The sequence below is a fragment of the Eumetopias jubatus genome, unplaced genomic scaffold, assembly GCF_037043125.1.
Source record: "Eumetopias jubatus isolate StellerSeaLion01/CBP00866 unplaced genomic scaffold, mEumJub1_p1.0 scaffold_4, whole genome shotgun sequence".
NCBI lineage: Eukaryota > Metazoa > Chordata > Mammalia > Carnivora > Otariidae > Eumetopias > Eumetopias jubatus.
This window is the reverse complement of record NW_028274810.1, coordinates 80,306,291-80,329,731: the sequence shown is the minus strand read 5'-3', so window position 1 is coordinate 80,329,731 and position 23,441 is coordinate 80,306,291. Positions and strand designations below refer to the sequence as shown.

The 23,441-nt window shown below is 37.1% G+C and overlaps 1 protein-coding gene across 3 annotated transcripts in view; it reads right to left on the bottom strand.

The window, feature by feature from the left end:
• ZMYM6 (zinc finger MYM-type containing 6) overlaps positions 1-23,441 on the bottom strand; it is a 43,352-nt gene that overhangs the window by 15,937 nt on the left and 3,974 nt on the right. For all 3 annotated transcript variants that reach the window (XM_028113854.2, XM_028113856.2, XM_028113853.2), the window contains 12 exons: positions 16,827-16,911; positions 15,932-16,181; positions 12,743-12,917; positions 12,455-12,646; positions 9,605-9,755; positions 9,072-9,187; positions 7,961-8,251; positions 7,650-7,800; positions 6,565-6,737; positions 5,292-5,439; positions 3,948-4,088; positions 3,467-3,504 (listed from right to left, as the gene is read on the bottom strand). In XM_028113854.2, the coding sequence (XP_027969655.1) occupies positions 3,467-3,504; positions 3,948-4,088; positions 5,292-5,439; positions 6,565-6,737; positions 7,650-7,800; positions 7,961-8,251; positions 9,072-9,187; positions 9,605-9,755; positions 12,455-12,646; positions 12,743-12,917; positions 15,932-16,181; positions 16,827-16,911 (1,911 nt within the window). The remainder of the gene's footprint in view (positions 1-3,466; positions 3,505-3,947; positions 4,089-5,291; positions 5,440-6,564; positions 6,738-7,649; positions 7,801-7,960; positions 8,252-9,071; positions 9,188-9,604; positions 9,756-12,454; positions 12,647-12,742; positions 12,918-15,931; positions 16,182-16,826; positions 16,912-23,441) is intronic.

The window sequence follows — 23,441 nt, the reverse complement described above, 5'->3', positions numbered from 1 at the left end:
AGCCCACTACCTGTTTCTGTAAATATAATTTTATTGGAACACAGCCACTCACTCATTTATGGATTGCCTATGGCTACTTCTGTACTACAACAGGAGAGATGAGTTGCAACAGAGTCTGTATGGCCTGCAAAGTCTAAAACATTTACTACCTAGATCTTTATAGAAAGTTTACTGACGTTTGCAGATTTTCTTCTTTGTACTTTACTGTATCTCACCTTTCCCTGAAATTTAAGACTATTTAAATAACTTGAAGGAGATTCACACTAAAGTCCCAGAGAAACAAAGAAAAGATTCTAAAACTGTCAGGTTTTTAAACATTGTAAGAGTACTACATTATTTATTACTATACTTGCTATAGACTAAACTGAAAATATTAATCAGAGCTATTCTACAACACAGTTTAAATGACTGGTGAATTATAGAGGTACTCCACATAGGGAAAAATATAGGGCAGTCATATTTAATATGAGAGATGTATTCCTGAAAACCCTGAATAATTCAAAACTAACTGTCCCATACATATAGAGGAGGGATGCATTCTCAGAATACATAAATCTACAACCAATATAGAATGCTTTTTTTTTAAAGATTTCATTTATTTATTTAAGAGAGAGAGAGAGAGAGAGAGTATACCTGAGAGGTGGGGAGGGGCAGAGGGAGAGGGACAAAGAGACTCCCCGCCAAGCAGGGAACCCCAGAAGGGGCTCGATCCCAGGACCCTGAGATCATGACCTGAGCTGAAGGCAGACACTTTTTATTTTTTTTTTAATTTTTTTTAAAAGATTTTATTTATTTATTTGACAGAGAGACAGAGAGAGAGCACAGATAGTCAGAATGGCAAGCAGAGGGAGAGGGATAAGCAGGCTCTCTGCTGAGCAGGGAGCCCGATGCGGGGCTCGATCATGACCTGAGCCGAAGGCAGACGCTTAACCAAGTGAGCCACTCATGCGCTCCTAAATTTTTTTTTAATTTTAAAAAATTTTCATTTGTCAGAGAGAGAGAGAGAGAGAATGCACAAGCAGAGGGGCAGCAGGCAGAGGGAGAAGCAGGCTCCCCGCTGAGCAAGGAGATGGATGCGGAATTCGATCCCAGGCCCCCAGGATCATGACCTGAGCAGAAAGTAGTGGCTTAACTGAGCCACCCAGGCGCCCCATAGAATACTTTTATAATAGATACTAATAACGTATTAAGCATAGTATATTAGTATAGTATAAAACATACTACATTAATACCATAATTAATTATATAGTTATATAGGTAATAACAGAATTATTAATTCTGGAACAAAGCAATTTATTGATCATGTAATTTTAAAATATAATATAATGTAAAATACATAATATACTAAATACAAAGTTAACTTAATGGTATTTCATTACCTAATGTAGTATTCCACCCGAAAATAATTAACTAGAAGTTATCATTATCATCTTCTAACAACACAAGTAAGGGGAGAGTTAAAAAGTATCAAATTAGGGGGTGCCTGGGTGGCTCAGTCATTGGGCATCTGCGTTCAGCTCAGGTCATGATCCCAGGGTCCTGGGATCGAGCCCTACATCAGGCTCCCTGCTCCACGGGAAGCCTGCTTCTCCCTCACCCACTCCCCCTGCTTGTGTTCCCTCTCTCGCTGTGTCTCTCTCTGTCAAATAAATAAATAATTTAAAAAATCTTTTAAAAAAAAAGTATCAAATTAGAAGCTCTCTCTCCACATCATGGGGAAGGCCAGTCTGAGTCCTTGAAAGACGTCTGCTAACGAATGGATCTAATGAAGCTGGTTCTTTAATTTTTTTTTTCACTGAAGATTTTTTTTTTCACTGAAGGTTTTTTGATATGCAAACACACTGTCCATTTTTCACCTTGCCACCATGAAACAGCAATCCACATTTGGATCATTTCCTTTAATAATAGCAATTGTTGCTGGAATATGGTTAAAAGCATATGCCAGTTACTTCACTGTTAGCTGTTGTGCTGAAGGCCCAGGCTAACTGCTGGGGCCCTGTTTTTCTAATTCTAGCAAGTCTTCCTTTATTAATCCATGGAGAACAACCCAAGCAAAATGTCAACATCCCCTTCACCAACCTTGCACAAATTCACCTTCTTTACCACTTTCACAGATTCTTTATTAGGTATGAGGCTGTCTTCCAAGTTAAAGCCTCTTTAGATTATGGTAAAACTGAAATGTTTTTGATAGCTTCAGTTAGCAGATACAGCTTCTTACGACCTCAGTAGGCTTTAAAATTGGAAAGCCAGCCATGTAAACCTTTTTGTCTCACTTTCACTTCCTTTCAAGTCATCAAAACACTTCAAGCTTTAGCACAGGTGATGGCTTGGCCTTAGGGGCGCATTATGGCAGCCCTGATCTTGCAGCTGTGTTGCCAGGATTTTTTCCCATTTATCCCATTATTTTTTTCCTGGTTATAAGATATTTCCATGCGAACTAAATAACGTGCCTTCTTTAATGCTGCTTTTGTTTTTTTGAGCATTATCTCTAATATTCTGCAGGTTTCACTCTCCTAAATGAACAGCACGGGGGTTCACAGCCAAGGCCTGGCCTTCATCATGGAGCTTTACAATATCTAATTTCTGTTCCAAAGATACTGAATTTGGGCACACTTTTCAGCACTAGCACCACTACTTAATGAATCTGAATGACAATGTTACATGATATATAAAAATATTTGTAATTGTACCAAAAGCAAATGTTAAGAGAACAGCCAGAAACAGTCACCAAAAATATTAACCCAAGATCTGATACATTAGGTTCATACGATATTGATAAAGGACGATGGGAATTTTGTTTCCTGCTAACACAAGACACAGACAACGACACAGTCTGCGATCCTTCGGCCTGCCAGACTTGAAATTATGCATTTCTTCAAAATATTTTTTTTAATTTTGGAAAGTTTCACAATATTTCAAATTTGAGACATAAAGTGGGAATTTAAATGTATTTTTACTTTGCACTATTTTCAGCCTCACATAATTTGAAGATGCACAAAACAACACTACACTGAATTTTTTCAAGAGACTTTCTCTCTTTCTCTCTTTCTTTCTTTAAGTAGGGCCCACACCCAGCATGGAGCCCAACACAGGGCTTGAATCCTGAGATCAAGACCTGAGCTGAAATCAAAAGTCAGGACACTTTAACTGACTGAGCCACCCAGGCGCCCCCAAGAGACTTTCAAGTCTTAAAGAAACATACTTGAATGTAGTAACCAGATGGAATTAACAGGTATTTAAAGAAATTAAGGAGACAGAACACAATGAAATAAATCAGAAACGCATTCTTATTAATGATGTAACTTTAAGATCTCAAAACAAAATTAGTACATGATAGATTATTACTCTTTTTTTAAAGACTAACCTGCAAACAGAAATATATTCAGGTACATATTAGAATGCTACATCCAAAATGAAAATAAACACAAGTGGCATTATGAGGAAAAATATTAACAATAAAACTTACATCTTCGATGATCTTTGCTGCGTCTTTAGTAACTGCACCTGTAATAAAATTAAAACACACATTATCCCCGGAATATACAGATGTAAACACTGAGACCAAGAAATTACTTTCCTCTTACTAAGGTGGGCCAGAGTCTAGTCCAGGATTTCACAAAAAATGGTCCAAGGAAACTGGGCATCAATATCACCTGGGATGCTTGGTAAAAGTAAAGATTCTTGGGCCTCAGTCTCATCCAGCTGTATTTAGAATCTCCAGTGATAAAGGCAAGTATATTAAAATCACTTAGGTTCTTAAAAAAATAAACTATACATGCCACTTCCTTCCCTACCCAGGCCAACCTACTTGCTACCCACTTCCCTCTGAGAAAAAGGGGCATGTTTCCTTACATAAATATAAATGTAAATATTAGCAACAAGAGCTACTTAGACTAGACAGCACTCTCCTCTACAGTCTAACCAAATACCTTTATATCAAGTCATACCTTTTAAAACACTGTTAGTGTTCCCTGTAGGCTGGGTAGGAGATATTTTTGCCAATGACACCACACTGGTTATAACTGGTGTTGTATTTTTCCTTGCAGAAGGGAGCTCCACTGAAGCAGTCTGTGCCTTATAAATATTTACTGATTAAAATAAAAAGGTAAGACCTAGTATAAACAAAAAGGTTACACACAAAATAAACCCTTTTTAACAACTAAGTTTTCAAGGAGCCGGGCAAATATCTAACTCTGTATAAAGAGTGGTTCTGGTCAATTAACATTCGTTAGGACTTAAAGACAAGCTGATTCTCTAAAATTATAAACTTCAAATGCTACTTAACAGTTAAAATATAGGTATTAGCTTCAGAATCAACTGGTCTTTTCTATTAGTGACTATTAAAACTCCTCCACCTAAGCTTGCTTCCAATAAAAATTTAACATGATAATTTTTGTAAATAAGTTGGTGAGGCGCCTGTCCATCCACTGTTTTTTTGCCAACCCATATTACAAAATGAAAATTCTACCACTGACCTGACTGGTCTTAGGGAATAGATGATGACATAAAAGATTGGCACGTGGCATATGTGATTAAGGTGATGATCAATAAGACTGCAAAAGGCAGACAAGGGCCAGACTGTAAGGACAAAGCACATGGATTCTGTCAATTCAACAGCACTCCAGGCTTTGATCAGAGAGCATAATACCAAATGTTTTGAAACTAACTCAGAGAAGTACTCCTTCAAGGAACTACTATAAGAACATGCCACATATATATCTATTCATCTGGATATTTTGACCATATTAGCTGTCCTACTTGCAAAATTATTTTATTCTTAGCCAACAAAACTTTGTTACCTATGAAGAACTGGTCTACTTTATTTTTTCTGATATAATTAATGTGTTGGTCCTTTTTTCCTTGGCTACAAGCAAGCTCTGGATCAAATCTTATGCCAATCACAGAAACTGTATTAACATACTTATATCCTCTCCCTTTGTTTGCCCTGATTTTCTATTCTTTTTTCTAGTTTATTAACTGAATAACATATATCTCTTAGTGGAAGTTATTTATGTATAGATAAATTCAACCAAAAGCAATCAAATCTAACTTTCCGATAAAACTAGTGCTTATCATAACATTTATTGATTCCTTGGTGTGTTTGATTATGATAGCAAAAAGCATCAGGATTAACCTTCCCTGAAGGGCAAGCTTTAAGAATTCTTACAGGAAAATTTAAGGAAATCCAGGCTATTTGTATCCAGTAAAATTTTGTTTTTATTACAACTGTCTGTGCTAATAGCATATCCTCGCACTGACATAAAGATCCTGTTAGCCAAGTTTAATTTTACCTTTATTTTGTGAAAGAGGGTCATTCATAATTTGCCGATGACAAAACTCCAAGACACAAAATAAGTTACAGAAATGCTTGATGTTTCCTCGCCATTTTATGGACTCACTTAGCTTACCCTGTCGTTTACAGCCATCGCACTTGGCCATCTGAGAAAGAAATGTAAGGCAGGATAGGCTTAAAACCACAAAATAATGAAAAGATAACGTTAGTCATAAAACCAGAAGGCACTATGAAAACAGGATGTATAAGTCAGGTGCAATCACAAAATATAGGGTTTAAAATAATGTGGTTAAAAATAGATATACTTAATTATTTGTTTCCACATAATGTCCTCAATATATAGAATATAAAAATTGATCTCCCATTTTCAAAATTACTGATGAAGGAATTTAGAGGTAGGTTCTACTTTTAAGAGGTTAAGAAGCAGCATAATGTAGTAGAAAGAATATGGACTTTGGAGTTGTAAAGACACTGATTCATTCAAAAAATATTTAATTAGGTATCCTTTGTCTTGAGCACTGAGATAGTTTCCTGGTCATATAGTTGTGATAAAGACATACTTCTCCACGAAGAAGATTATATTTTAGAGGGTAGGTAGACAAAAACACCAGATGGTTTCACTCAAGTATTTATAGGTGCTGTCTAGCTATCACCTACCAGCTTCTTGAAGGGTATATTACTTAACCTCCTTGGATCTTGCTCTTTTACTTTATTTATAAACTGGTAGTAATATACCTACCTCTAAGGATCGTAGTGAGGATTAAATAAAACAACACTTATGAAACACTAGGTGTGTATTAGTGGTTCAATTAATTTTAGCTTTCACAGTTAGCCTTTCAAAAAAGTAATTTTTTTAAAAGGTAGTGGGTAAGGAGGTCAGTCACAGTCATTTAACCTATTAAGTGAGAACAAGGTCTGACTTCTAGTTCATCACAGTAACCTTCTGAATGAGAGAGCCACTTAACGCAACATAACTACATAAGGTTCTAACTTAAGAGAACTCAGTTATAAATAAGGTAAATATGCCTCAAGAGAAAGCAAAATATAAAAATAAAAGGAATATATGTTCAAACAACAACAAAGTCTCCAGAAATCCTATACTCTTTACCCCCAAAATTTCATATTTATATTCAGTTGAACTTTGCTTTAGGAGCCCATAATTTATTTTAACCCAGTTCTAAACAGTAAATTTTACTTCACATGATCCAAAGATATTTTAAGAAAATAATTTGTACTAACTTCAGAAAGCCAAAAAGGTATGTTACATTTACCTGATAAAACAAAACTGTAAATTTGGACATGCAATCTTCACAACAAAACTCTTCTAACTTGCCCTCCAATCGATTTTCTACCAAATTAGGGGATGTCTGTGAGCAATAACTGCACATCTTACAGTAATTTCCCCATCGTTCTCCAAAGTCACGGGCAGAGAGGAATTTGCAAACTGAGAACCAGAAGGGATGAAAGGAACAAACATCAAACTTATATTAACCTGAAGGAGATAAAATGAGTTTCCACAGTCTCAGGTACCAGCTAAGCTAATTTCTACATACTTGACACAATTATTTGCTTCTAGGATAGGGGCAAGGATAATCTCTATATTCACAAAACAAACTCGTATCACCTTTTACATATACTCTAAATATTAGGCCATCTATATTCAGAAACATTAGAGATATAAAAGTTTCTTAAGCCAAGAAGCAGTAATTGCTTAAGTACCCTATTTACAAGTGGATGCAAGAACAGAAAGATCTCTCAAGTCATTGCTAAACTTATAAAGAGATTTTTTACACTCTATACTAATATCATTGACCTAATTATCTTTCAAAAGTCTTTTTTGAGCTTTAAGGCAATTTATTTAAGATTACTGTAATTTAAAACATCACAACAAGCCCATCATGATCACAAATATATTACAATATTTAAAATCTTTTTCAGGGCGCCTGGGTGGCACAGTCAGTTGAGCATCCAACTCTTGGTTTCAGCTCAGGTCATGCTCTCAGGGTCATGGGATCGAGCCCCACATCAGGCTCCGTGCCCAGCGTGCAATCTGCTTAAGACTCTCTTTTCCTCTGCCCCCCCCCGCCATGTGCTCTCTATCTCTAAAATAAATCTTTAAAAAAATTTTTTTCAAGTTTTTCTTTATTGAGATTGTTAACATTTAGAAGTATAGACTTTAAAGTGACTTAAGTATAAAAACAGTGAATTAAGCATCAACTCAAGAAAAAAGCCTCAAATTATACCTCATAAAACAAAACTACTTGAAAATTATAGATTAGTGGCTCAACTCAGCGTGAATTACTTTGTAACAACAACATGCTCTGTGGATAAAACTGAACTGGCTTGCTTTCTTTACCTTCACTACAGAATGGCTTATCAACCCCTGAGAATCGGACAGTCTCCTTTATAATTTTCTGCAATTTACAGTAGTCACACATTGCCATAACTTTATTTTTCTTTTTGTATTCATCAGAGCAAGTCTTGCCACAAAACAGAAACATTTTACCCTGCAGAGAAAAAAAAAAAGTCATTAAGATCCAATTAAACAGTTGCTTTAAGAAATCATTCTCCTCATTTTAAAGCAAATTAAGTGACTGTCAAAGATGAAAAGACAAATGCTTCTGATGGATACATTTATATTCCATCCCTTTCATGATTTCTCTTTACCTTGTAGAAAAGGAGTTCTGGTTTTGTGGCAAACAGATGGCTACAGTGTTGACACTTGAGTTTAACAAGTGTCCGAGCTACAGCAACTTGGGATGGGGCAGCAAGAGGCTGGAAACCGGCTGTGGCAGAGGCAGAGCTGCTGATGGAGCCGGTGGGACCGGAACCGGAACCAGCAGAGGTGTTACCTCCTGTAGCTGACACTGCTGACCCAGAGGGTGGGCTTACAACCACTTGGCCCTGAGATGGGGGTGCCGCTGAAGTGTTTGTTCCTTTGGGCTTGTTAAATACATTCTGGAAGAACACAAATAAGGCAAAGATTTTAGCAACTGAGAAGTAACATGACTTGGGTAATTTCTGTTTTCTTGTTTTAATAAATTAATGCCCCCACAAACATTTCCTTAACACTTTATAAAGTACTTCACAGGAAGAGTTTAAATGGCATACTTCCAGAATAGAAGGACTGAGAAATGCAACATTATAAGGTTAAGGACTGGAATTTGGGCTTCCCAGACAATTCTAATACAAGGCTGTAATAAACTAAAGCAGACCCCTTCTTTCCCTCAAAATACCCCTCCATTGGCATGCCCATCACCAACTAGCCTCTGATGGCCATGACGAGCATGGTGGCCACCAGTGGTCTCTTTTGCCCTGGTACCAGGGACATTTTATCAGGCATCTTGCTACCCCAGAGGGTCACTAAACTATACTTTCTCCATCTGTCTCAGAGAGTGAGGAACAAATGAGACAAGTAAATGGAGGCTTACAATTTCATGCCCGGAGTCATCACATTTGGCCCAGGATGACAGGAAGGGACACATGAGGACTTATCTGAATCATATCTTAAGTTTCCATCCTTTTGAAAGGGAGAGAACCAAAGGCAAAAGTGGGAGGGAAGGGGAGTTTATGTGGGGACCCTGAATAGGGAAGATGGCACTGAGGCTCAATACCTGGCTGAGACATTTTGCAGAAATGACTTTGGGGACCAGAGTTGAACAGAATCTTTTTCTAACTTAAATTTAATCTTTTGTAAATACAGACTTTCAGCAGTTAACATATTGCCATAGACCAATGCCTAAAAGAACCTCAGGTGAAATACTACCTTAGATCATACCTGGAAAGCCACCACACAACTGGAGCTGCAAAAGCTGTATATGGTTCCATTGGACATGGCGAGGTGGTACTGAGGGATCGCTGAGGTTTTACAACTATGACATGAAACCTGGACACCTTGGTAACAAAAAATAAAAACCAATGAATAAGCTACATAGATGAACAAATGATCCAAAAGTGTATTTGAAGGATTAAAAAATAGTAATATACAAAACTAAAATCAAGGAACTTTACAATAATCTGTGCTAAATGCAACTAATCGCAGTGAAGACCTACTTACACAAAAATTTAGAACTTACAAGTGATTTTTTTTTTTTTGGTCTTTCTTTTCACATAGAAACTACAAAATAAATACCTCAACCAAGAAAATCAGTGAAAAACTATTTTCACTTAAAAATGAGTTCTCAGAAACTAAATCCTGGGTCTCAATTTAACCACATAGATAAATTTGGTTTGTAACAAAATGAAAGAAAAGCAGCTACATTGTTCTTCAATAGTTACTAAATCTATAAATTTATTGAATTTAAACATTACCTGAAGAAATAACTGTCTTAACTCTGTAAGCAGATAAGCAATTAATAGAGCAGAAAAGCTCAGTTTTTCCTGAGTCATTGGTAGTCTCAATCATTTCAGCTGAGGGCCTCAATGATTTCCCCAAGGCATATGGAGGAGTTTGAGCTGAATTCTATCAAGAAAATAAAATAACATTTAGATACCTAGCACAAGCATACAAGTTGTATAAGAAAAGAAAAAAGAAAACCTTCCTACAAAGACTGCCTTTGGCTGAAATATTTGACATGATTATGAGGCCACTCTATAGATTTTTCTCAAAGTTGGGATGTGGGAAAAATAAGTTCTTTCAGACAAAAATAAAATGAAACTGAAGAAAATTAGTAACTACTCATGTATATTAACAACAAAACACATTAAAAGTAATTAATTTGGTATTTGTAATGCACTTTTTTCAGTACAAATAATCAAGGATGACCAGGTAATCCATGAATCAAAAGGCGATCCTCACCAGATCTTGGACATCAATCTAAAAAATCATCTACCACCTTTAAGGTTACTTAACCAGTAAGACTCTTCCGCAGGAGGAAACAGAGATGATGTTCAATGTATATTAAGAGATCTTAAAGAACTACCTGTTTTTCAAGCTGAGTTCACAATAAAATCTGCCTGTAACTTTACTCATGTTTTAAGAAACAATAATAATAATGTCTACCATTTATATAAATTACCAATATTTATTTATTCAGTGCTTGCCATGAGCTAGGCCCTATGCTAAATAACTTATATACTGTATCAAACAATCCTTTCAACACAGTGAGATACTTTACGAAATTATATTAACAAAAAGGTTAAATTAATTATAATTCAATTAACAAACATACAGAAAAGTAGGAGATCAAACATTTCATCTCACTCCAAAGTTCCAGACTAACCACTACCCTATACTGTCACTGACACAACATAAAGTCTCTAAATGAGAAGTTATATGGGGTAGGTATTTACCCCAAAGATACAAATGTAGTTATCCGAAGGGGCACCTGCACCCCAATGTTTATAGCAGCAATGTTTACAACAGCAAAACTATGGGAAAAGCCCAGATGTCCACTGACAGATGAATGGATAAAGATGTGGTGTGTATATGTATGTGTGTGTGTGTAAATATATACACACACACACATACATATATGTATAATGGAATATTACTCAGCCATCAAAAAATGAAATCTCGGGGTGCCTGGGTGGCTCAGTCGTTAAGCGTCTGCCTTTGGCTCAAGTCACGATCCCAGGGTCCTGGGATCAAGCCCTACATCTGGCTCCTTGCTCAGTAGGAGCCCTCTCCCTCTGCTGCTCCCCCTGCTTGTGCTCTCTCGCTCTCTGATAAATCAATCAATCAATTAATCAATCTTTAAAATGTTGGAGAACAGGGGCGCCTGGGTGGCTCAGTCATTAAGCGTCTGCCTTCGGCTCAGGTCATGATCCCAGGGTCCTGGGATCGAGTCCCACATCGGGCTCCCGACTCGGTGGAAAGCCTGCTTCTCCCTCTCCCACGCCCCCCGCTTGTGTTCCTGCTCTCGCCATCTCTCTCTCTGTCAAATAAATAAATAAAATCTTTAAAAAAAAAATGAAATCTTGCTATTTGCAAGACATGGATGGAACTATAGGGTATTATGCTAAGTAAAATAAGTCAATCAGAGAAAGACAATTATTATATAATCTCACTCATACATGGAAGTTAATAAACAAAACAGATGATCATAGGGGAAGGGAGGGAAAAATAAAACAAGACAAAATCAGAGAAGGAAACAAACATAAGAGACTTTTAATCATAAGAATCAAACTGAGGGTTGGGGCGCTTGGGTGACTCAGGTGTTAAGCATCTCCCTTCGGCTCAGGTCATGATCCCAGGACCCTGGGATCGAGCCCTGCATCCGGCTCCCTGCTCAGCGGGAAGCCTGCTTCTCCCTCTCCCACTCCCTCTGCTTGTGTTCCCTCTCTCGCTGTGTCTCTGGTCAAATAAATAAAATCTTGAAAGAAAAAAAAAGAAACAAACTGAGGGTTGCTAGAGGGGAGGTGGTTAGGGGAAAGGGGTAACTGGGTGATGGACATTAAGGAGGGAACGTGGTGTAATGAGCACTAGGTATTACATAAGACTGATAAATCACTGAACTCTACCTCTGAAACTATAATACACTATATGTTAATTAATTGAATTTAAATTAAAAAAAGAAGGGCCTCTGACCCTCCCCCCCATGTGCTCTCTTTCTCTCATTCTTTCTCTCTCAAATAAATAAGTAAAATCTTAAAAAAAAAAAAAAGATTTTATTTATTTCAGAGAGAGAGAGAGAGAGAGAGAGAGTATGTGCACAAGTTGGGGAGACAGGCCAAGGGAGTGGGAGAAGCAGATTCTCTGCTGAGCAGTGAGCCTGATGCAGGGCTCAATCCCAGGACCCTAAGATCATGACCTGAGCCAAAGGCAGATGCTTAACCAACTGAGCCACTCAGGCGCCCCAGAAAATATATTTTCTAAAAGGAAAAAGATATGCTTTAGATCCACTAATTTTTATCATCTATAACTGGTCATGGTTTATTTACAATTAATATGGGGCTTTCTTCACTTATCACTATATCACAAAATATTTCAGACTCCTCGCAAAACATGAAATTCCATTTGTGAATTCCTGACCATGATCTGGTTCACCTGTATCATCTCACTACCACAATCAACACTTACACCACCAGAAGCTATCCCACTTTTCTGCAAGGGAACTCATACACCAAGATCAACTGATTTTGTTTATTTTGCATTTCATCCCTGCAGGGCCACCCTGGAAGGAGTGAGCCTAACTATGTGTGACAGACAGATCTTCATACCTGCTTATACGCTGTGACACTTGTTGAACTAAAAACCTTCTGGGACTGGCACGGGCCGGAGCTACTATAGCAGTAGCTTCCACAGTTCTCGCAACAGTTCATGGTGAGGTTGTTGGCGGAGTGAAATTTTGAAAAACAGGCATCACTACAAAGACCATGCACCACATTTTGATACTTAACTTCAAATCGAATCTAGGAAATAAAAACACATACACATCCAAAATCAGCAAAGCCAATCAAAAATCTCAGATCTTTGAGCAGAATCCCAAAAGGTACAATGTGACTTACGTCGGCATTCTTCTGACACATACTGCACTTGGTTGAAATGCTATTGGTATATATGGTGACAACAGGTTTTTTCTTTAGCTCGTAAGAAGAAAGACATGATTGGCTGCAGAAATCTTTGCTAGGAGAAGAATTTTCAAATCGGGTTGTGATCGCATCCTTTGGATTTAAAATGTCTCTAAAAATAAATAACAAAGGCAAAATGAAATGTGTACTTCATAACTGTAATTTCTTACTCACTGTGAACTAAAATAACTACATTTACTAAGGGCAGCTACTGCATAGGAGAAAACAGCTGGCCTGGGATAAGGCGTCTGGAACCCTGAGTTTGAGGACTAGTTCTGTTACTTAGCTGAGTGACAATGAGTAAAGTAATTACTCTCTCAATTTTTTGTGTATAACATGGGTTTATGATACCTGATTTATGGATGTTTTGAGGGCAAATTATATTTAAAATATATCCAGCTAGATATTCATGACAAAAACAGGGAGGCTTCCAGCTCCAACCAAGTTTCATCCACTGGAGCCAATGGAACAAGTAGCCATCCCAAAAATTCCAGACCACAAAACACTTGTCCTCTTACTAGCCAGCAGTTGCCAAGAGTAGAAACATGAGTGAGACAAGGAATGACGTGTTTTGGGTTTTTTTAATTGAAATGCAAGATTTGGGAAAGAGACAAACTACCAAAGATTAATATAAAAAGTTAGCATGATATATAAAAGTTAACTATAAATGAAGTGAGCAAGGGAACAAATAAAAGAGCTATTAAGGTTTGGTAGCAGAGGACAGACGGAATTAAGAATAAGACAGAAAGAACACAAATAATCGAGCCGTTCTGTAAAACTCAAGTTATTTTGTAAGAGCTCATTGCTGTAATAAGCACTGACAGTAAAAACAAAGGCTAAGTATTGCCATTTTTCTGATCAGTGTAAAAAACTAAAGGAAATGGTCATTAGAAGCACTAGTAGAGGCCATAAAGAATATAATGGCAATAATATTATATATAGTAATGTGTATTGAGTAATTAGTATGTACCAATGTTCTCTTTTTTCAAATTATCCAACTTAATTATCACAAAAATTCTGTGAGGTAAGTATAATTGCCCCCTTTACAGATGAGGAGACCAAATCAGAAAGGTTAAATAGTTTGTCAAGGTCACAGAGCTGGTAAGAAGTGAAGCCGGAATACAAACTCTAGGCAGTCTGATTCCACAGTCCATGGAGTTAATCATTCCACTATTCTGCCTCCCATCCTGTGCCTTTATTATATAGAACTGTTCCACGGTAAACTATCAAAGAATAACAATAAAAACGAAGTACTGTAATTTTCTAAAACTCACCTAACCTGAAAAATAGGACAGTGATTCTTGGAAATCAAGTGGATATGCTTACACACGGATGAAGTTATTAATTTTGAAAAGTGATTTTTCTACTAAAAACAAAGCAATAAAGAATGTTATTTAATAATGTGAATCTGCCAGTGGTATAATATACACATACGTAAACCAATGAGAATGACTTTTTTAATGGAAATCTGTGCACATAAATATAAATGCATTCTAAATCTTATGCATCCAAATGAAACTTATACCTTAACATTTATCTTAAAAAAAACCATACATCTTCCAAAAACATGGCTCCAACATTCTTCTAATTTCTTTTATTTATAAGAACTCTAAGAACAACTTTTCAGTGTTATAGTCAAATATCATGTTTAAGAGTATGACTCAGCTGAATTCGTCTACAACAGTCAACTGATAAAGGCATCAAGCAACTTTTGGCAATTTGCAAAAATCATGGTATAAAGATAGATTTATCACCTAACTTGGTCTAAAGGAATGTTTCATAGGCTCTGAATGCAATGCCAAATCAAGAGATCAAAACAAAATTTTGAAGAAGAGCAGCACTGTGGTAAAATGTCTCTGACAAGAGTGACTATTTTTAAGAGAATAATATGCATTTGGATGTATAAGTTGTGCTATGTTCTTTAAAATTTAATTCATTTTGATATCTGATATGTTGAAATAGAGTATATAGAAACAGAAAACTAAATTTACCCTTTCAAATCAGTTTCATGAGAATGATTAGAAGAGTTTAAGTAAGGTATTAGAAGAACATTTTAGAATATTAATTTGAATATTTATGTAAAATATTTTTAAATTCCTCTTTCTTTTTAGTTGGAGATTTCCATTTTAACAGGATCTACTTTTAGATATGTAAGGCCAACACCCAGGCAGATAAAGAAACTGTCATCTATCTCCAAAGAAAAAATAGGAGCCTATAAATTCTATGTTAATATACATAATAATAATTTTATTATTAAAAATAATAGGATCCCACTTATTAAGCATTTGTTATGTGCTAAGCCCTGGGCTAACACTGTTTCATTAAAATCTGAGTAAGTAGATACTATTTACTAACAAAGAAACGGAGGCTTAGGAAAGTTAAAAATCTAGACCCAACGTCATATAGCTAGTAAGGGATTAGAGCCATGATCTAAACCAAGCTCTTAACTTTTTTCACTCTACATTAATGACTACTGACAATACAATGTGTTCCTAGAACTACACTACCACAGGAATAGGCAGAACATGCTAAATTTTTCAAACATACTCATGTAAAGAAAGAAGTTTATGTGGCTTTGTTGCCATTTCTTCCTTTCTCTGCACCTACGTGTGACTGCAAAGCAAAAATAACCTCCAACAAAAACTTACAAGGATGTTTTAGAAATAAACACATTACTTTTGTAACCATTTAGAGTTTTTTATCTTCTAAAGAATTAAATAACTTATATAATACTATAAGACTACTGTTACTGTATTCTATACTTCAGTAACTTTCAAGATAAATAGTTGTGAATGGTTGCTGTCTACAATTACAGAATATATGAGTGGTCCTACAATTCCCACAATTGGTTTATTTCTTTTCATAGTAAAATTTAAGCTTAAAGAGACAGAAAGCTGGTTTAGATGACACTTTTAACACCAAGTCTCTTATCTAATGTTACAAAACTTGAAAATTTGCAAATTTCTCAATCAGCTAAATATTTCCATAGAAACATGCTAAAGAGATTTAAAGTAGCAATAGTATCTTTGGTTCTTCTGGGCTTTTTTTAACAATAGCATATGTGAGCTAAACTATATACACACTAAAAAAGAAAAGTAAAAAGGGATGTAATTAAAAATTTTATACTTTGAACAGTTTGTGCAGGTTTTCTTGGGAAGAGGTGGTATGCAGACAGGTGAAGAATATCCAGTGATGCACCGCGTGGAGCAGAAAAGCTGAGTAGATCCTGTCTTATGATATGCAGTCTGGCCTTTATAAAGCATTTTTTTACAACCAGAACAAAAAACCTGAATAGCTATGGCTGGAACCGAAGGAAGCAATATGTTTGGGCCAGACGATGCAAGAGAAAACTGAAAGCCTGGGGTCAACTGTTGGGCTATAAATACAAAATAAGGGGGGGGGAAACAGTTTTAGTATTGACACAAACAAATATACATTCTCCATTTTTTAGGACAAATTCTCAGTCTTGAAATCCAATATTAATGAGGCAATAAATACTCTAAAACAGGGGTTTTCAAACTTTTTTAACCATAACCCATAGTAAGAACTATATTTCACATTATAACTCAGAAGACATATATTTTTGTGTGTATGTGTGTAAAATTTAATAATTGAAACAGTAGTTTCATGAAATCATGTTTCTTTACATGCATCACACTTTAATATAATCTTAATTCTATTCCCATTTTTTATTTCTTCACACACACACACACACACACATATATATATATATATATATTTTTTTTTTTTTTAAGATTTTGTTTAAGTAATCTCTACACCCAACATGGGGCTCAAACTCACAACCCTGAGGATCAGGGTCACACACTCCACCGACTGAGGAGCCAAGTGCCCCTCTATTCCACTTTTTTAAAATGCTAGTCAAGACCAGCTACCCAGTTCAAAAAGTACTGCTTTATCTTAAGGAAAAACAAACTTACATGAGGAGGCACTTTCCCTCAATTCTACTAGCCAGAATTTAACAATATTAATCATAATTAACTTATACAGTTCTATTTCTTACCAAGAGGACTGTCACCGACTGAAAACACAGCACTGATTTTCAGTTCACTTTCTTGAGTTTTTGGCTTTGGGGCATGTCCATACTCCTTAAAGAAAAAAAAGAGAGAAATGAATAGTGTTAGTATCTAAATAAACTAGAAATTCAAGCAAAAAATAATACTGTCATATCTCTTCTACATTCTAATCATAATGACCTTCACAAATACCTCAAAAGTCAACATTTCTAAGTTGTTAGACTAGATTTAATCTTTACAAAAAGGACCTTTCAGAACTGGAAAATCTTTCATGACAGTTGTAACTACTTTTCAAATGTAATCTCATACATAGGAGTCATACATAGCTATTTCAATGTTGAGCAGTACCCTTTTGTTAGGCTGTGTTTATAAGGGAGCAAAAAATAAAATTAAATCTGAATGATTTAGAGATTGGATCCAATTAGTAATTTTAGCCAACAGACTTACAAACTGTCATATCTGTTAATGGCAGAAAAGACACAAGAGTTTCAATGCAATCTGTTCATTATACATAAAATCATCACAGCCTAAATCAGATTTATCCTAATTATACATTCTTTAAAATGCTTTAAGATAAAATATAATCATAAAACAAAATTTAAAAAATATATATATCTATTTTGAAAAAGACTGTTCCTTATTCTGAGATCACAACCATCCTACATTTTTTTTTTTTTTTGGTGTTAAAATACATATTTCAGGGGCGCCTGGGTGGCTCAGTCATTAAGTGTCTGCCTTCGGCTCAGGTCATGATCCCAGGGTCCTGGGATCGAGCCCCACATCGGGCTCCCTGCTCAGCAGGAGGCCTGCTTCTCCCTTTCCCACTCCCCCTGCTTGTGTTCCCTCTCTCGCTATATCTCTATCAAATAAATAAATAAAACCTTTAAAAAAATTTTTTACATACATATTTTAAAATATGTATGAAAAAAAATTTTTTTAAAGGTTTTATTAAGTTAAAAAAATAGTCTTCTTTTCTGAAACAATGGTGATAATAAACACTAGTTGTTATTTTAATACCCCTATACTTAGCAAAATAAATGATAGGTCAGCTCCCAAAGTTACTTTTGAAATTGGTTTGGACTATTACATGCCCAAGACTAGATACCACTTCATTAATTTACCACTTCCCATAGTGTACATTATGGCACCAAATGAGCTGCTGCCAATCAGGCAGGAACAATGATATCTTCTTTACAGACGAGGAAAGTGAAGCTTAGAGATAGATGGTTCAGCAATTTGTCGAAGGTCACAGAGACATTAAGTGCACAGATGGGAATCAAACCCAGGTCTCTCTGTTCCAAAACCCATGCTATCTCCCTCACAGATGTATAAATACAATATAAAAAAAATTACTATAAGGGCGCCTGGGTGGCGCAGTCGGTTAAGCACCCAATTCTTGGTTTCGGCTCAGGTCCTGATCTCGGGGTCATGATATCAAGCCCCACACTGGGCTTGCACTCAGTAGGAAGTCTGCTTAGGACTCTCTCCCTTTCCCCCTGCCCCTCTTCTCACTCCCCACCTCCCACATGCACTCTGTCTCTCTCTCTCATTAATAAACAAATCTTTTTTAAAAATTACTATAATGGGGATGTCTGGGTGGCTCAGTCAGTTAAGCATCTGCCTTCGGCTCAGGTCATGATCCCAGGGTCCTGGGATAGAGTCCCACATTGGGCTCCTTGCTTAGCTGGGAGCCTGCTTCTCCCTCTGTCTGCTGCTCCCCCTGCTTGTGCGCTCTCTCTCTCTCTCTCTCTGACAAATAAATAAAATCTTTAAAAAAATAAAATAAGATAAAGTAAGATAAGATAATAAAAAATTACTACAATGAATTCAAACCCTGGCCCCCACTGAAAAAGAAGTTCCCCTGCTGGAGTCTCCTATTTCCTTTCACTCATAGCACCTGTCACAATACATCATTTCCTATTTATTTGGGTGATAATTTGTTATGTCTAACACCCTTCTTCTTTCCCCCATACGCACAAGACTGAAAGGACTATGCCCATTAAGGACAGGGACCATATCCGTTTTCCCATCTCAGCACAGTCAATATAACCTAACAGAGAAGGTTATGGGTTCTGACAGCAGACAGAAACAGATGTGATCTTGGCTCAAACAAGTTATTTAATCTCTTCTAGTTTCAATTTCCTTATCTATAAAATATATTATCTAATCCTTAGGGCCATTATGGGGGGATAAATGATTTAATACAAACGCAGTTTGTAGCATGATACCTTACAGATAAACCAAAAGGTAAGCATGACTTACACGCAAAAATTCTAGCTTTTATTATTTTCATAATTATGGCATTAAATAAATATTCGTTGAATGAATCCAAGTGGATGGTCTTAAACATTATACTTGAATAAGTGTTTATTTATTGGCACTTGCAAAGAGGAAGTTAAAAGTATCTATACCCTCCTTCAATTTACCAAAAAGAATCAATATAAAGCTACTGTGCCTTATCATCAACTAAATCTCTGATATTTTCTAATATGCCTGTTAAATGTCCCTTTTGCTTCACAAAGTAACTGTTCCAAACCTTCACCACTAATAAATCAACCCTATAAATTTCCTGCTCCCTGATGTTTCAATTGTACCAAGAAAAAAAAGAAACAACTAAGAACTCCCTCAACACCCTGATTCCCCCACTCCACCATGCCTACAAATTGATCAACAAACTCTCCTCCTGTCTTACAGGAAAAAGCAATCCTCTTAACCAAGACTAAAAACAGTGCTTGCGTCTGGGATCCCTCTCCCTCCCCCTTCTTTCAGTACTCCATGCCACCGACATGTATCTTTACCCTCTCACCACCTCCATGTTGGTTTTTTCCTCTCAACTTATGAGGAACCTATTTCCTAAGGACTACTACCCTCTTCTCTCTCCTTCCAACCAGCCAGAGAAAAAAACACCTCATTATTTCTCCTTCCTTACTCTGATTCCCTCCTGAACCCAATGCTGTCAGGCTACTGCTTCAACTGAAACTGTTTCTTTTTTCTTTTAAGTTTATTTATATATTTAAGTAATCTCTACCCCCAACATGGGGCTCAAGCTCAAGACCCTAAGATCAAGAGTCCCATGCTCTTCCAACTGAGCCAGCCAGACACCCCCAACTGAAACTGTTTTAAGATTAACCAATCACCTTGCAGCTGCTTAACCCAATAAACTTTTTTTTTTTTTTTAGGTTTTATCTTACATGGCTTCTGAGATACATCTGATACGGCCAATGATTCCATTTCATTGTCTTCTGGTTCTGTTACTTCAATTATTACTATGTCTAACTATCCTTCATTGATCTTATATTCAGCCCTAAAGTCAGTATTTCCCAAATTCAGTGGCATCAGAAGGCCCTGTATGTCTTGTTAAGACATAGATTGTTAGGCACCTGGGTGGCTCAGTCAGTTAATCGTGTGCCTTCAGCTCAGGTCATGATCCCAGGGTCCTGGGATGGAGTCCTACATCAGGCTCCTTGCTCACCAGGGAGTCTGCTTTTCCCTCTACCCCTCCCCCCTGCTGTGACTTCTCTCTTTCTCTCTCTCAACACTCTCTCTCTCAAATAAATAAATTAAATCTTAAAAAAAAAAAAAAGACATAGATTGTTGGGTTTCAAGCCCAGCATTTCTAACTCAGTAGGTCTGGAACAGGGTCCAAGACTATAAATTTCTAACAAGTTTCCAGGTAATGCTGAGGCGGCTGATTAGGGGGACTACTTTGAAGCCCTAAATTAATCTATTTCCCAGCTTTCTATCCTGAGCTCTTCTCTCCTCTACTTTTGTTCCCTGAATGATCTCATCCACATTCATAACTTCAACTATCACCTATCTAGGACTACCAGATTTAGCAAATAAAAATATAAAAGCCTGGTTAAATATGAATTTCAGATAAACAACAAATACTTTTTTAATATAAGTATGTCCCAAGTATCGCATATAACATACTTATATTAAAAAATAATCACTGTTAGGGGTGCCTGGGTGGTGCAGTCAGTTAAGCCTCTGACTCTCAGTTTCTGCTCAGGTCGTGATCTTGGGGTTGTGAGATCAAGCCCCGTGTTGGGCCCTTCACTCAGTGTGGAGTCCGCTTGGGACTCTCTCTCCCTCTGCCCCTCCCCCAAGCTCCCATGGTTTCTCTTTCTCTCTCAAATAAATAAATAAATCTTAAAAAAAAAATCACTGTTGGGGCACCTGGGTGGCTCAGTCCTTAAGCGTCTGCCTTAGGCTCAGGTCCTGGGATCGAGCCCCTCAAGCTCTCTGCTTGGCAGGGAGACTGCTTCTCCTTCTCCCACTCCCCCTGCTTGTGTTCCCTCTCTTGCTGTCTCTCTCTCTCTGTCAAATAAACAAATAAAATCTTAAAAAAAAAAAAATCACTGTTAACTTGATAGTCAAATTTACCTGGGCATTCTGTATTTTATCTGACAACACTACACCTACAGGTAGATAACTTTCAAATCTTTAAATACCATATCCATATATGCAAATACCTCCCAGTGCAAACTACCAATTGAATGTCCCACTAGCCCCTTAAACACAACAGATCCCAAACTGCACTTATTTCCCCCCAAATCCTGTTCCTTGCCCCTCAGTAAATAGTATCAAACACTCAATTTACTGAGGACAGAAACTTCTAAGTATTCTGGGACTCCTCCTTGACCCACATACCTCATATGCTATCTTTAAGTTTGATCAGCTCTACCCAAGTATCTTAAATCTATCCTCTTTTTGTCTCTTCCTTGTTGTTGAAATACTCAACCACTAAACATACCACATTCTTTCACCTCTCCATGACTTGGCCCATACTATCTTCTCTGCCTGAAAACATTAACTGTCACAATTCAAGTGCTGCCTGCCCCATGAAGCCTTCCTTTCCTCTTCTGGCCGACTTAAAGGCTCCTTCCCCTATGCTCCCAATGCACCTTACACAATTTGCTGTTACAATAATTACATAATACTGTGACTTTGTATCTGTACAAAGGTGGCGCACAGCAACAGAAAGAATACAAGTTTGAAGCCAGTTCCTATTCCAGCTCTGTTGCTGCCTTTGAATTTGGTAAATTACCAACCTCTCCTTTCCTTAGTTCCCTCATTTATTTGTTTTTTTCGGTTCCCTCATTTGTAAAATGGGATAAAGATATATCCCTCATATGGTTGTAGAATTTAAATGAGAATGCACAAGACATGCTTAGCATAGCTTCTGGTGAGGTACACTCTATAAATAATTACCTCTTATTCCCATCTCCCCCTTAACAGCATCAATTCCCTTGAGAGCAGAAGTCTTGTTGTTTCATCTTTGTAGCTCTTCTGAAAAAATAACTAACACAACTTAGCCTGCAGTATCCTGGTTAAGGTTTTGGGATCTTGAACCAGACTGCTTGGGTTCAAATCCTCACTCAACCACATATTAGTTGTGTGACCTTTAACGAGTTACTATCTGTGTCTCAGCACCTTTGCGGGTAAAGCAGGAAGAGTAACAGGGTCGTGTGCATCAAATGGATTGACATATGTAAACTACTTACAACAATGTTGAGCAAGTGCTACGAAATTTATGGTCAGCAGGAATAAAAACTCACTGAATGAATGACAGCTCAACTGTAACTTGAATATCCAGAACAGACTCTTCGTAGAGGTATTCCCCACTTTTCAAAAGTTCACGTAAAGGGGAGGGGGGTGGGGGGATGGGTTAGCCTGGTGATGGGTATTAAAGAGGGCACGTTCTGCATGGAGCACTGGGTGTTATGCACAAACAATGAATCATGGAACACTACATCCAAAACAAATGATGTAATGTATGGTGATTAACATAACAATAAAAAAATTTTTTTAAAAGTTCACATAATGCCACTTCACTTTCACAAAAGACATTAGTACCTGTTTTTGCTAACCAAAAGAAATCTGAAGATTTCTGCTTTTATGAGAAAAGGCAAAAACCGAAAACAGCCTTCAGCTTTGTTTTGCAGCAGTCACAGAGGCAGCGTGCATCCGAGAAGCAAGAAGCGAGAGCAGCACCACCAAGCTCCTTTCCCAGGAAGCACACTCAGCACCTCAGCATCAACCATCTCAGCTGCTATAGCTCTGAACTATGTGAGCATCAGTGCTTTATCTTGATTTATTTTGTACATCTGTAAGATATGTCCTAAGGTATCACAAAAGCCTAATCTAGAAACGCTCAAAAATTTTCCACATAATTTAGTGGTAATCATGTCTTCATTTTACACATTTCAGCCTACAAAAGTTCTCATAGGAACACTGCTTTTGGATGGTGGGGGGCGGGCAGGGGAAAGTTGTTATCAGAAAATATGAGACATTTTTTATTTCTTGCCTACCATTTTCCAATATTCAAATGCAACATGGAAAACACCATACACTATTTGTTTAACTGGCTTTTCTATCATAGCCCACACTCTCAATTATGAAAAAGATTATAGCCTATTCACCTTGAGTAGTATTAGTATCAAACAAAGAGAACTGAGTCAGTCCCTATCTACTTATATTTAATATGTAAGCTGTTGGGATGCCTGGGTGGCTCAGTCAGTTAAGCGATTGCCTTCGGCTCAGGTCATGATCCCAGGGTCCTGGGATGGAGTCCCGCATTGAGCCCCCTGCTCAGCGGG